This window comes from Oncorhynchus kisutch, linkage group LG3, assembly GCF_002021735.2.
Source record: "Oncorhynchus kisutch isolate 150728-3 linkage group LG3, Okis_V2, whole genome shotgun sequence".
Lineage (NCBI taxonomy): Eukaryota > Metazoa > Chordata > Actinopteri > Salmoniformes > Salmonidae > Oncorhynchus > Oncorhynchus kisutch.
Window position 1 is genome coordinate 68,041,107 of NC_034176.2, and position 15,308 is coordinate 68,056,414.

The following is a 15,308-nucleotide window of genomic DNA, read 5'->3' on the forward strand; positions in this document are numbered from 1 at the left end:
GGAAAATTAAAAGCTGCTTATGGGCATCTTAATTAAGTTGGATAATTTGCTGATCCCCGTTTTAAAATCAAAGCTTTTGAACCATAACCTTCACAAATCACCTAGTTCCTTTCCTTCGGGGTGAAATGAAAAGCGTGTTTCTCTGTGAGCTTTCTAGATTTCCTTTGCACTATTGTTTGTTGAATGACTTCAATTGGCAACCAAAGTCAACCAAAGTCAACCAAAGTCAACCAAATCAACCAAAGTCAACCAAATCAACCAAAGCCATATGCTGTAGGCAAAGATGTGACAGGAGCCTTCTACCAAATAAACAGAAAAGTGGTTGAGCAGCATCTGAGATTGAGAGTGTGCTGATGATACTGTAACCTTTGGAACTTTGTGGACCCTCTCCACGTGTTAGCCAGTCGTTGTGGGCCCTGGGGTAGGCTGTGTATTTTGGGAAGACTGAGCGCCTGGAATGCACTGTAATAACAGAGGGCTTTCATATCAACAATTTTTTGCGGGGGCCCTTTATTAGGCATCAAATAGGAATTCTTGTCACTTCACTGAAGCATTAGGGGGGGGGGGGGGGGGCTGACGCTCAACTGGTGTCTTCTCCATTAGCTCTGCTACACAAAGCCGCTCTGTTCACATCTTCCACTGCTTTGGCTTGAAGAACCAACATGCTTGCCCTCATTGTTGCAACCTATGGAGGAAGCTTAAACCCCTTCCTGACAAATTAGTCCTATAAATGAAGAATATTTCCTCTTCAAACTCAAATTCATCATAGTGCTTTATAATAGTTTCGGTTTTAGTGTAGTACATGATGAAGTCAATGTGGACATAGTGTAACCTCAGTCATGCTCCTTTTGACCTTGGGTGCACTCCAAGTCCAGGGATTCTATGCAGGTCTGTGCAGATAAATCAGTACAATGACAGTAGAAGTGCAACATCTCAGGAACCATGTAAAAATGATGGAAGGGTCTACGCAGAAAACTGCTCAGAAAATGTGTATCTGGAACACACTCCTTATGTACGTGTGTCTCTGCATGCACACAGTCCCCCTGACATGCCTCTGAGGTCACCACATCCAATCAGAGAACATCGATAGAGGCGATTAGGCATGTAGGGGTTATGGATGGATGACTGAGGTTGGGGTGAGATGGGTGCAGTATTCATTTAGTGGCTGGCATCCAAATGAGAGCTTGAAATCCTGACAATGACCTGATTGTACAGGCTCCATTGTACGGCTCCATACTGTACGTGTTTTCCCCAAGAAAGTCTGGTCTGAGCCCAATGTCTCCTAGTTACACTGGAATCAAATTAGGTAACCAACATTCTTACTTGCCTGTTGATGCCTTCTGCCTAACCCTGTATAGGTTATATTTTCAACAATGGTCTATACAATCAACTGTACGTAAGTATGAAACTGTAAACTGTATGATACGACCACAATCAGAAAGTATTTGTTTGAGTTCTGTGCATGGAAGCTTCCATGAAAATCTAACTACAGTATTCTCGTCAGCAATAGGTTCATTTGAAAGTGAGATATTACTGGGAAATGCTGAAATTAGCTGGTATGCTCATTTTTAAAGTGAGGTTAGATAAAGGACAGTTTGAAACTCTTAGGGAGACAAAATGTTAGGTATGGGGTCATACCAAGTGCCCAGTTTAATTATGTTTGTGTGGGTTTTGAAAACTCCACATTCAATCCCTTTCTGAGGTGAGAGGTTATACAGAGGTTATTTCAGACGTATTGGTTTACCATTTATTTCCCTCCGGACATTCAAAATACATCTCAATAGTGGTTTTGTCATGAATAAGAGAGGTCCTCAGAATCGACCAAAAATTATGTCTTAAACTCACTTAAGGCCTTTCAAATATGGATACTGTCTCATCAACAGTGCTTCATGATGTGAACTGCCATTTTATAACTGTTGACCAGATAACCCTGTCATCAAGTCTACTGGTGCTGTGTGACTCATCATGCCAATCCTCCTCTCTAACCTTACTGGCATGATGCAGAGTCAGAGAAGGATAGATAAGTTATGAGATGCATGATTTAATCATTTTGAAGGAGGGTTATATGACAGTAGCATCAATTTGATCAGCTTCACCACACTCTGTGCCACTATTGGGGCCCTTTATATCAAACATGTTAGAGAGGCTCTGGCAGTTTTTGACCACTAGATGGCCATATTGGCTTTGAGACGTGGGAGGGGTGGACAAGCAACTCTTGACCAGTGCTGGCAAAACATTTAGCCTCAGTTTTTCTCACTACCCCCAGAATTGGCAGTGCATGGGCCAGTGTTCTACAGATGTGGTCTTGGAGACCCACAGGATGTGGATACCTTTGGGATTAAAGAACAGTGACATAGTCCATGATTCAACTTTCAGCTCTCAAACCCAGTCGGATTCCATACATAATCCCTCTGATCTAGTTTTCCACTCCCTTGTCTATGGCAGTGTGGTCAGTAACGTAATCATTGGTGTTAGTGTCATCTTTAGAGGGACACTATGGTTCATTGATGTTCTAACAGGTGAACGCCCCTCTGCTAAAGCAGTTAGCTCAGCTGTATTAGCAGACGAACAGGAAATCAACAGCTATCCCACACTGTGTGGCTGATTAGCGACAGAGGCTCGCTCACATTGTGTGGATCTAGTTGCTAAGCAGCAGTGGTTGGCAGACACTGAGGGGGCAGAGAGGAGGGGGCTGTGGTGGCTGCCTCATACTGGTCTCTGTGCTCAGAGCAGAGGTTCCTCAGCTGTTGGTTTCACGGCTGTTGGCTTGTCATCCTCTCCACAGGCTCTGTGTGAAGACAAAGCAGGCCCAGACGTCCAAAGAGACTAATGGCCCATCATAATCGTGTTTCTGGAAATCAGAACACACGGCTACTGGAACAGACGCAACTTACAGTGTGAGATGTACTGTATGCATGTACTGTAGATGTCTCATACACACACGTGCACACAAATAAACAAGTACACAAACAGGACCTGCTTCATAGGCAGACCATCTGTCCATGAGGAGCGCCACTGGAGTCTTCCTCAGAGCACTTAACCACAACTGCTACCTGACTCAGCAATCAATACATATCTCAGCGGGCAGAGACTGCAGAGAGTTGAGGCATAGATAAAACATCCTTGGACCAGACTATTCACTGTATAATGATTGCAGTGTTCATGCTAATAAGGGCCACAGCAAGGTTGTGGTCATCAGTGTTCACTGTGCTCCACTCTTCTTCCTCCCTGAATCTGCCGATACTGAATCTTAATGTTTCTGAGATTACAGTTAAGACTTTGGGAAAATATATATTTTTCTGTAAGAAAAAATGTACCATGCCACAAGACTATGTGCACACAGAGCAAGAATCAGTAACACTGTTCAGTGTTTAAGATAATTTTCTCTCCTCTCTCATCACCCTGACATCTAACTAAGCTGTGTTGTTGCTTCCACCATGACTCTGGGATTTTTCAAGTGGTGGTGGTGGTGGTGTGTGCGTGTACATGTGTGTTTCTGAACAGCATCCCTTTGACAGCCACGACTAGCCAAAATCTATTACTGACCCTTACCTTAACCTTCACCAAATGTTAACCAATTCGAAAATGAATTATGGGTTTGCAAGTTTGCAAGTTTGCAAGTCAGCCGCGCCCCGTTAGTTTTTCCCTGACTCACACACTGGGATGCTCTGTCGCAGGTGTCTGCCATTGGTCAGCGACCGTCTCTCTCCAGGACATAGATGACGTCAGCAATTGGTGGAACATACTACCCGTTTCGCCACACAGCAGACCTGCGCAAGATAAAACCTCTACTCAGCACATACCAATCCCTTTGCTTCCGTGTGCGACTGGGATCAGCACTCTCTCCGACTCGCCCACAACAGTCAACTCGCCCACATCCACAAGAAGACGAACATAACACACAGAGGACAGGATGAGGGAAATAGTTCACCTTCAAGCCGGCCAGTGTGGCAACCAGATCGGAGCCAAGGTATAAACAAAATAATCTTCCCAACAACTAACTCGTTTAAACGTTATAATATTTTTACGCAAGTGCCGTTGTGCCATTTTAAAGCATTGTGATAATCTTTTTTTAATGTAATGCATTCGTATATATGTAGTTATACCGAAGTTGTGGGGCAGCGGGTTTACTCAGTAACGTTAGGTTAGTTGAATAGTTTGGGATCCCCGCCTGTGTCGCAGATTGCAATAGATGCGTAGTTCGGGTAGATGGAACTAAACTCAGAGACGGGAAAGGAAGTGAGGCATTTCACTCGCTCCTTTTTTCTGGGTCATACACAGTCAATAGAGTAAACAGACGTGACCCAGATGCTCTCGCATTGGTGCCTATGGGAGAGCCCACACCTTAACCAGACCGGAACTGTGACCATTTGTTTTAATGGTAAACGGCCAGAGATACACCATCTTTTGTAAACTGCGAGTGTTGATGCACAGAAAGGCGTGGTGAGACACTGTTGAAAACCACCACGCCCTCGGGTGGACTGCAGGGGGGCCAGACAAAGGCTCGGACTGTTGGGGCTGGTCCCGCTGCGCAAACACTCCACTGAGGGCCGAGCACAGTTTACAGGCCCCTGTCACAATGACAAGTATAGCTCTCTTTCTCTAAGCAGCATGCCAGCCCCCAGTACATGTGGTAGTTGATCGCCTATATAGATACATAGATATATATGACATGTTTGACTTGCAGCAAACTGAATGGGTCAGTTAATCCAAGTTTTGTTAACGGAGGATCAAATTATGATAACTGGTCCTAAATTACCACTGCAGATAGCCTACAATCGCATTGACTAGTGGTTTGGGTTGCTTTCATGTTTGATGGTCTATTAGACAGTGAGTCTTCAGGAAGGGTATTTTCTAAATGCTGAAAGCGTTTCTGTCTAAACTGTAATGCATTTTTGTTATGGTCAGTGACTGTGAGGCTGTTTTTTAACCTACAGTTGACAGTTTCTTATTTTTGTTGTTGCTCTGTTTTGGATGACATCACCTGCACTTACAGCCAGCCAATCAGGTGATGTTTTATGTGACCATCTAAAACTAAACCGGTCTACAGTTCTTCTTCTCTTTTTGTTCTGTTTTGACCATCTGGGGATAGCCTACATTAGTTCACTATGATCTGTGAGTCTCTACTGGAGCTGGAGACAATTTATCATGGATTTGTTCAACATGGTGGATCATAAATGGAAATCATTTCAGAGTGAAAGACATAGGGGGGCTAATGATACTGTCTCGTCAACCTGATGAGCACATGTATTATTCATAACATGTAAGGCAGCCTTTCCTGAGCCTCAGGTGCCTCCGTAGTGATTTTGGACAGCTACGTAACCTCCTCCGCATCATAATCAGCCTCATCACCATAATCATCATTACCCAGAACCAAATCTACAACTACAGCATCAGCTGAAACATACTTGTTTGACCACAGCTGAACAAGTGAACGTGTCATGTGTCCACTTTTCTTCACTCCCCTCTGGAGTATTTCACTAGTGACTCGGCTCTTTTGCTGATTCTGACCACTGTTTCTCTAATGGGGCAGTTGTTGGGAAAATGACTTGTTCATAATGCTCAGGTTACTCCCAACAAAGAGAAACCCAGAGAGATGGGGAGGGGGAGAGAATGTGTTGGGAGTGGGACTTTTTGTCATCTGATATACTGCAATGGTGACCTCATTTTGATGCTCAACTATGATATGGCAGTCTGTCTACTAGCACCACACATCTGCCATTGCTAATGCAGTACATGATGAAGTCAGATAACAACGGAAGAAATCTACACTTTTGCCAGTGTAGCGATGGTAACTAAGAATGAGAGAGCAGAAATTCCCTACATAGTCTTTAGTCATCTAACTCTGTATTTCTCTATCGCTGTCTAGCGGTTTCCCTTTAATCTCTCTGTCTCTCCCTTTTGGATTTATTGTCTGTTTCTTTGTTTGTCCCCTAGAAGAGATATTGCCAGATTAAGTTACAGAGCCATAATTAAGGAGCAAGAGGAACTCCTAATTACTGATTTAGATGGCAGGGGACATCTGTTTGGGACAGTATAGATCATTAGAGAACTATCTTCAGCGGAGTAGAGGGAGGGAGTACTTCACCTGGGGAGAGGAAGAGGGACACCATTGTCGGAACTCAGACCTAAAATAGTCTTCATACTGGGTGTGGTGCCCTTGGTCACAGCAGTCTAGACAGCCGGATAGAGGAAAGGTCATTTTTGTCAACACACTGACACCATATGGGATTAATGTCACTCCATCTGGCTGGCTGTTGAGTGACACAGATATGGGATTAACACACTGATACCAATATGGGATTGATATGGGGCTTTTGAGTGACCATTGTTATTGTGCACAGTATCGTTTTGGTGTTTGTCTGCTTTTAGTGAATGCCCAGATGGTGTTTTTTGCTTAAAGGAGAACAGCACTTTGCAGATAAGGACCTTCTATTGCATAGTAATGAGAAACTGAGATTAGCACAGTAAAATTGACAGCATCTAATCTATGATTTGATATGGCCATTTGGCATCCTCCTTCCAAGTACGTGTCCTGTGTTTGCCCTTGATAGTGATGACTGTGTGGGCCTGCGGGGGTCTGTCTGTGTTCTATTTTAGACTTTCATGGGTCTCTGTCTCCCTTTGTCTGTCTCTCTGTCTGATAAACACACACACACTGGGCTATATACTCAGTGACAGTATACATATTTGAAGTGATCAAGGGGACTACATTAGGCAGTGTCCTCTTGTCTTTTAACCTAGCAACACACTTTCTGTACGTGTGTGGAGGCATATTTATGTATGTATGTGTGTGTGTTGAAGCAGAGAGAGCCTCTCCAGATGGAGTCTGTCCCCTCTGAGAGGGCCTCTACCTCAGTATGATTCTTGTGGCCCTGGGGGAGGGTGGAGACAGCTGGACTAACTGTTGGCTTAAATGGGGTCATGGAGCAGATCCCAGGACGGATGGCAGACAAAGCCTAGATGCCCACTATCCCAACTTACATTGGCCCACAGTTTTTACTAGAGCCCCCCCATTAATTCACCTCCAAGTACCCCAGTGATAGTTCAATATGGTCCCGACTATAAATCTGCTGAGAAGTTTCCATCCACTTTGCTTGTATAGAACTATGTTTTACTGGTAATGTTTGTGTCTTTGTGTTCTGCAGTTCTGGGAGGTGATCAGTGATGAACATGGCATCAGCCCTACAGGGAACTATGAGGGCGACTCCCCACTGCAGCTGGAGAGGATCAGTGTCTACTACAATGAGGCCTCATGTGAGTCTGATACTGGAACTAAATACACATCTACACAAGCCCAGAAACAACACAACACTAAAATCCCGGTTGCTCAATACTTGTAATGACCTAGACTTGAGAATATCCACTTTAATCCTATTGTACTGAACTTGACTGTGATATACAGTAGTATTTATTAGGGCGTTGCAGTTAACATCATCTGCTGTCTCTCCCCAGCCTCTAAGTACGTCCCCAGGGCCATCCTAGTAGACCTGGAGCCAGGAACTATGGACAGTGTTCGCTCTGGGACCTACGGACAACTCTTCAGACCAGACAACTTCATCTTCGGTCAGTATCTGTCTGTCCAACGTGGGTTAAATATGGCCACAGTGCTCAGTGATAGCATTAGAAGAGTGGCTGTTACTGCCTAACCACAATCTGCCATTTACAGTCTCTTCTTTCATTATCACTAACAACATAAATAGTTTGATGTAATATTTCCATTAAAGACATTTGCTTTTATTTACTTACAGTAAATGCTCCCAAATGTCATTAAAACATTATGTAAATGTGTAGCTCCTGTACAAATGCAGCGTTGATAACTGCTGAAGCTCTATCTTGAAGTGTGTTGTTGCCCTATAGGTCAGAGTGGAGCTGGTAACAACTGGGCCAAGGGCCACTACACAGAGGGAGCAGAGCTGGTGGACTCAGTACTGGACGTAGTCAGAAAGGAATGTGAGAACTGTGACTGTCTTCAGGGCTTCCAGCTCACCCACTCCCTCGGAGGGGGCACAGGCTCTGGCATGGGGACCCTGCTCATCAGCAAGATCCGGGAAGAGTACCCTGACCGCATCATGAACACCTTCAGCGTGGTGCCCTCCCCTAAAGTATCAGACACCGTGGTGGAGCCCTACAATGCCACCCTGTCCATCCATCAGCTGCTGGAGAACACAGACGAAACCTACTGCATTGACAACGAGGCGCTTTATGACATCTGCTTCCGCACGCTCAAGCTCCCCACGCCCACCTACGGAGACCTCAACCACCTGGTGTCGGCCACCATGAGCGGTGTTACTACCTCCTTCCGCTTCCCCGGCCAGCTCAATGCTGACCTCCGCAAACTGGCTGTCAACATGGTGCCCTTCCCCCGCCTGCACTTCTTCATGCCTGGCTTCGCCCCCCTCACGGCGCGTGGCAGTGCGTGCTACAATGCACTGTCTGTGCCTGAGCTCACCCAGCAGTTGTTTGACGCCAAGAACATGATGGCCGCTTGCGACCCGCGTCACGGACGCTACCTGACCGTGGCCATGGTGTTCCGTGGTCAGATGTCCATGAAGGAGGTGGACGAACAGATGTTGGCCATCCAGAGTAAGAACAGCAGCTACTTTGTTGAATGGATCCCCAACAACGTCAAAGTGGCCGTCTGTAACATCCCGCCCCGCGGTCTCAAGATGTCCGCCACCTTCATCGGGAACAACACGGCCATCCAGGAGCTATTCAAACGCATCTCTGAGCAGTTCACCGCCATGTTTCGCCGCAAGGCGTTCCTGCACTGGTACACCGGAGAGGGCATGGACGAGATGGAGTTCACCGAGGCAGAGAGCAACATGAACGACCTGGTGTCAGAGTACCAGCAGTACCAGGACGCCACCACCGAGGAGGAGGGAGAGATGTATGAAGACGACGAGGAAGAGTCAGAGAGCCAGGCCCGGTGAACACCTTGGAAGATGAGCCAAGCTTGTGTAAACCCAGCTGACAGAGCTTTGTCTATGTGTAGCAGGGTTATTATCTGCCTCATATACACTGTACTGTATAACCCTCCCTCCCTATACCCCCCCTGCTCTCACTGTCTTTGCTAACTGTTAGCCCCACTTCCCTTAGCCCTCTGACCAACCCATGGCCTCCTGTTGATTTATCCTGTTGATAAAAACCTCCCAGACAGACCACTAAGTTGAATGGGTGAAATAAAGTGTCTCATAAACTGATGACTAATAGCCCTTAATTTCTTATAATGAACATGTTCAAGCCTACTTTGTAATTAGCTTTTTCTGACTTGTTTTGGGATATTAAACATGAATAATATTATACACCATCTTGTTTTGCTACACTGTGTTCAGGGTTTCTGATGTTGTTTTTAGTGGAAACCGGAACAGTGTATTGCAGTACAATGACTAGGGGTCTTTCTTCTAGAAAAATAGGATAAAGCAGAGCCTTGTTGAACTTGGACTCCACTGCATGACAGTCCCATGTGGAGGTGACCTAGATGCTGGATAAAAATACTGGATCTCAGTCCCCTGGAGGTTGAGGCACACCTTGGGCAGCATGGGTGGAGTCTGGATAGAACAGGCTGTGAGGAGCTAAGATGGTGGATGATCTACAACAAGTGTCAAACTGATTCCACAGAGGGGTTGCGTGTCTTGAGTTTTTTCTCCTCCCTTGGACTTAAGGTCACTGACTAGTAAGGAACTCCCCTCACCTGGTTGTCTAGGTCTTAATTGAAAGGAAAAAACAGCAGATCCTAGGGCTAGGCCCTAATGGAATGAGTGTGACACTGCTGATCTACAAGATAGTCTGCTGAAGGCCTTCCAATTACATACTTATCTGCATGGTCTAAAACATGTAGGCAACCCTGGTCCTGGAGTGTCGCAGGCACTTCATGTTTTGGATTTAACCGACCTGGAAGACCAGGTGTGTTGAGTTTAGGCAATCACTCAACTGATCAATTAGTTTAGATGGTCAGGTGTGGTGCCTTGTTGGAACAAAGTCTAGTCGCTTACCCCTGTTCTAAAAGGAGGCAGACACTAGTGCATACGGTTAGAGCCAATTGATTTGAAGGACAAGGAGGAACAGGTGAAATGTTGAGAGTGCCGCGAATATGACACGTTCAAAAACAAATCAACAATCCCAAGAAAACACCTGCATTTCTTGAAGAAACAGGAGAAGTGACTATCTCTCTGGTTAGATAGATGGAGGCTGTTTGTGCTCTCTCTTCTACAATGTATGGGGCCAGTCGGCTGGGTGGATCACATGCTGGCGATGCCTCAGCACTTAGAACCTGTGTGAAGGGGCCCTGAGCAGAGCAGCTCTTTATACAGAACACAGTATAAATACTGGTAAAAGAAACTGTAGTATATACCTTAGTAATTGATGTAGTGTCTTTACATATTGTAGTATACTTTAGTATTTACTGTAGTGTTTTTGTTTTATCTTTGGCATAGAAGTGGAGGCTTTCTCCTTCAGGAAACCTTTTGGAGAAAAACTAATATAGCACATTTTCCATAACCTGTAAATAGGATTGGGAGTCTGAATGGACAGCTCAGAGCTTCTGCTCTCTTCTATAACCTGTAGGGAATACAATATGGTTTATACTTGACATGTAGGTTCCTCACTTATGGTTGGCACAAATTGCGATATGGAGGAGAGGAATGAGCAAGGGTGTATGCAAATTAAATACGGTAGTATTTACTATAGTAAAAAAGGGTAGTGTTTACTGTAGTACTGTAATACTGTAGTATTTACTACAGGTTTTTTTCTGATAATACTGTAGTATTTACTATAGTATTCTACAGTATACTACAACATGCTATGGTAAGTACTACACATGATCAAGGGACACGGGTGTAGTATATTATTATACAGTTTACTATAGAATTCTCTGTAGTATTCTATAGTAAACTGTAATATTTTCTCATGTGGGAAGCATAGAGATGAGGAAGGCCTGTTGACTGTAGGGAGAGGCCTAGTGAGTCAGTGTCTCACTTGCAGCCAAGCTGTAGAGGAAAGTGACATATACAGCTCACAGCACAGACCAGCTAGGCTGATGCACTGGATCACGACACACAGAACGTATGGAGGGGCCAATCAAATCAAAGTTTATTTGTCACATGCGCCGAATACAACAGGTTTAGACCTTACAGTGAAATGCTTACTTACAAGCCCTTAAACAACAGTGCAGTTAAGTAAAAATAGGTATTAGGTAAACAGTAGATAAATAACTGTAAAAAATAACAGTAGCGAGGCTATATACAGTTGAAGTCGGAAGTTTACATACACTTAGGTTGGAGTCATTAAAACTTGTTTTTCAACCACTCCACAAATGTCTTGTTATCAAACTATAGTTTTGGCAAGTCGGCTAGGACATCTACTTTGTGCATAACACAAGTCATTTTTCCAACAATTTTTCCAACAATCAACAGATTATTTAAATTATAATTTACTGTATCACAATTCCAGTGGGTCAGAAGTTTACATACACTAAGTTGACTGTGCCATTTAACAGTTTGGAAAATTCCAGAAAATAATATCATGGCTTTAGAAGCTTCTGATAGGCTAATTGACATAATTTGAGTCAATGTACCTGTGGATGTATTTCAAGGCCTACCTTCAAACTCAGTGCCTCTTTGCTTGACATCATGGGAAAATCAAAAGAAATCAACCAAGACCCAAGGTTCATCCTTGGGAGCAATTTCCAAACGCCTGAAGGTACCACGTTCATCTGTACAAACAATAGTACGCAAGTTTAAACACCATGGGACCACACAGCCGTCATAACACTCAGGAATGAGACGCGTTCTTTCTCCTAGAGATGAACGTACTTTGGTGCGAAAAGTTCAAATCAATCCCAGAACAACAGCAAAGGACCGTGTGAAGATGCTGGAGGAAACAGGTACAAAAGTATCTATATCCACAGTAAAACGAGTCCTATATCGACATAACCTGAAAGGCCGCTCAGCAAGGAAGAAGCCACTGCTCCAAAACCGCCATAACATAGCCAGACTATGGTTTGCAACTGCACATGGGTACAAAGATCGTACTTTTTGGAGAAATGTCCTCTAGTCTGATGAAACAAAAAAAAGAATTGTTTGGCCATAATGACCATCGTTATGTTTGGAGGAAAAAATGGGAGGCTTGCAAGCCGAAGAACACCATCCCAACCGTGAAGCACGGGGGTGGCAGCATCATGTTGTGGGGGTGCTTTACTGCAGAAGGGACTGGTGCACTTCACAAAATAGATGGCATCATGAGGTAGGAAAATTATGAGGATATATTGAAGCAACATCTCAATACATCAGTTAAGTTAAAGCTTGGTCGCAAATGGGTCTTCCAAATGGACAATGACCCCAAGCATACTTCCAGAGTTGTGGCAAAATGGCTTAAGGACAACAAAGTCAAGGTATTGGAGTGGCCATCACAAAGCCCTGACCTCAATCCTACAGAAAATGTGTGGGCAGAACTGAAAAAGGGTGTGCGAGCAAGGAGGCCTACAAACCTGACTCAGTTACACCAGCTCTGTCAGGAGGAATGGGCCAAAATTCACCAAACTTATTGTGGGAAGCTTGTGGAAGGCTACCCAAAACACTTGACCCAAGTTAAACAATTTAAAGGCAATGCTACCAAATACGAATTGAGTGTATGGAAACTTCTGACCCACTGGGAATGTGATGAAAGATGAAAAAAAATAAAAGCTGAAATACATAATTTTCTCTAAATCAAATAAAATCAAATGTATTTATATTGCCCTTCATACATCAGCTGATATCTCAAAGTGCTGTACAGAAACACAGCCTAAAACCCCAAACAGCAAGCAATGCAGGTGTAGAAGCACAGCGGCTAGGAAAAACTCCCTAGAAAGGCCAAAACCTAGGAAGAAACCTAGAGAGGAACAAGGCTATGTGGGGTGGCCAGTCCTCTACTATTATTCTGACATTTCACATTCTTAAAATAAAGTGGTGATCCTAACTGACCTAATACAAGGAATTGTTACTAGGTCTAAATGTCAGGAATTGTGAACAACTGAGTTGAAATGTATTTGGCTATGGTGTATTTAAACTTCGGATTTCAACTGTACAGGTGGTACCGGTACAGAGTCAGTGTGTGGGTGCACCAGTTAGTTGGGCTATTTGAGGTAATATGTACATGTAGGATTAGTTAAAGTGACTATCAATAGATGATAAACAAAGAGGGGGTTGTGGGGCACAATGCATAGTCTGGGTAGCCATTTGATTGGCTGTCTTATAGCTTGGGGGTAAAAGCTGTTGAGAAGCCTTTTGGTGCAAGACCTGGCACTCCGGTACCGCTTGCCTTGCAGTTGCAGAGAGAACAGTTTATGACTGGGGTGGCTGGAGTCGGATGCTGAGCAGTTGCCGTACCAGGCAATGATGCAACCAATGATGCTCTCGATGTTGCAGCTGTAGAACCTTTTGAGGACCCATGCCAAATCTTTTTCATTTCCTGAGGGGGAATAGGCTTTGTCGTGCCCTCTTCACGACTGTCTTGGTGTGTTTGGATCATAATAGTTTGTTGGTGATGTGGACACCAAGGAACTTGATGCTCTCAACCTGCTCCACTACAGCCCCGTCGATGAGAATGGGGACGTACTCGGTCCTCTTTTTCCTGTAGTCCGCAACCATCTCCTTTGTCTTGATTACGTTGAGGGATAGGTTGTTATTCTGGCACCACTCGGGCCAGGGCTCTGACCTCCTCCCTATCGGCTGTCTCGTCGTTGTCAGTGATCAGGCCTACCACTGTTGTGTCGGCTGAAAATGGTGGTGATGGTGTTGGATGCTTAATGATGGTGTTGGAGTCATGCCTGGCTATGCAGTCGTGGGTGAACAGGGAGTACAGGAGGGGACTGAGCACACACCCCTGAGGGGCTCCAGTGTTGAGGATCAGCGCAGCAGATGTGTTGCACCTACCCTTAACACCCGGGGGCGGCCCGTCAGGAAGTCCAGGATCCAGTTACACAAGGTGTTGTTTAGTCCCAGGATCCTTAGTTTAGTGATGAGCTTTGAGGGCACTATGGTGTTGAACGTTGAGCTGTAGTCAATGAATAGCATTCTCACGTTGGTGTTCCTTTTGTCCAGGTGGGAAAGGGCGGTGTGGAGTGCAATAGAGATTGCAACATCTGTGTATCTGTTTGAGCGGTATGCAAATTGGAGTGTGTCTAGGGTTTCTGGGATAATGGTGTTAATGTGAGCCATGACCAGCCTTTCAAAGCACTTCATGGCTATGGACGTGAGTGCTACGGGTCTGTAGTCATTTAGGCAGGTTGCCTTAGTGTCCTTGGGCACAGGGACTATGGTGGTCTGCTTGAAACATGTTGGTATTACAGACTCAATCAGGGACATATTGAAAATTTCAGTTGGTCAGCACATGCCCGGAGCACCCATCCTGGTAATCCGTCTGGCCCAGCGGCCTTGTGAATGTTGACCTGTTTAAAGATCTTACTCACGTTGGCTGTGGAGAGTGTGATCACACAGTCTCCCTGAACAGCTGATGTGCTCATGCATGCCTCAGTGTTGCTTCCCTCGAAGCGAGCATAGAAGTAATTTAGCTCGTCTGGTAGGCTCGTGTCACTGGGCAGCTCGTGGCTGTGCTTCCCTTTGTAGTCTGTAATAATTTGCATGCCCTGCCACATTCGGCGAGCGTTGGAGCCGGTGTAGTACGATTCAATCTTAGTCCTGTGTTGGCACTTTGCCTGTTTGATGGTTCGTCTGAGGGCGTAGTGGGATTTCATATAAGTGTCCGTGTTAGAGTCCCGCTCCTTGAAGCCGGCAGCTCTACCCTTTAGCTCAGTGCGGATGTTGCCTGTAATCCATGGCTTCTGGTTGGGGTATGTACATACAGTCACTGTGGGGACAACATCGACGATGCACTTATTGATGAAGCCAGTGACTGATGTGGTGTACTCCTCAAATGCCATCGGAGGAATCCCGGAACATATTCCAGTCTGTGCTAGCAAAACAGTCCTGTAGCTTAGCATCTGCGTCATCTGACCACTTCTTTATTGAACGAGTCACTGGTGTTTCCTGCTTTAGATAATCCAGCAGCAATTGGGAGACTTCAGTGCAACAGTTGCAATAATTAGATAGTAACATTGAGGAAGATGTATCTATTTGTTCTCTCCTGCCAAAGGAAACAAGGAGGAAGGATGATAATAGAGGGGCACAGTAAGGAAGCTATACCCAGAGGAAAAGTATTTGACACTGCTAGCAAAGTAAAGGTCATATCTAGTTATGTTAACACATTATAGAGGAGAGATGAGAAGAAGAGCTACTTGAGAGGTGGCTCTATAATGACCCCAACACAAA

At 44.9% G+C, this 15,308-nt stretch overlaps 1 protein-coding gene across 1 annotated transcript; it reads left to right on the top strand.

Moving 5' to 3' along the window:
- The first annotated feature begins 3,665 nt into the window (after window positions 1–3,665).
- Window positions 3,666–9,248, top strand: LOC109874730 (tubulin beta-3 chain). Its single transcript, XM_031812285.1, has 4 exons — window positions 3,666–3,970; window positions 7,149–7,257; window positions 7,456–7,566; window positions 7,861–9,248. Exons 1-4 carry the CDS (start codon window positions 3,914–3,916, stop codon window positions 8,931–8,933), a joined length of 1,350 nt encoding a protein of 449 aa, XP_031668145.1. The 5' UTR covers window positions 3,666–3,913; the 3' UTR covers window positions 8,934–9,248.
- Window positions 9,249–15,308: the final 6,060 nt, after the last annotated feature.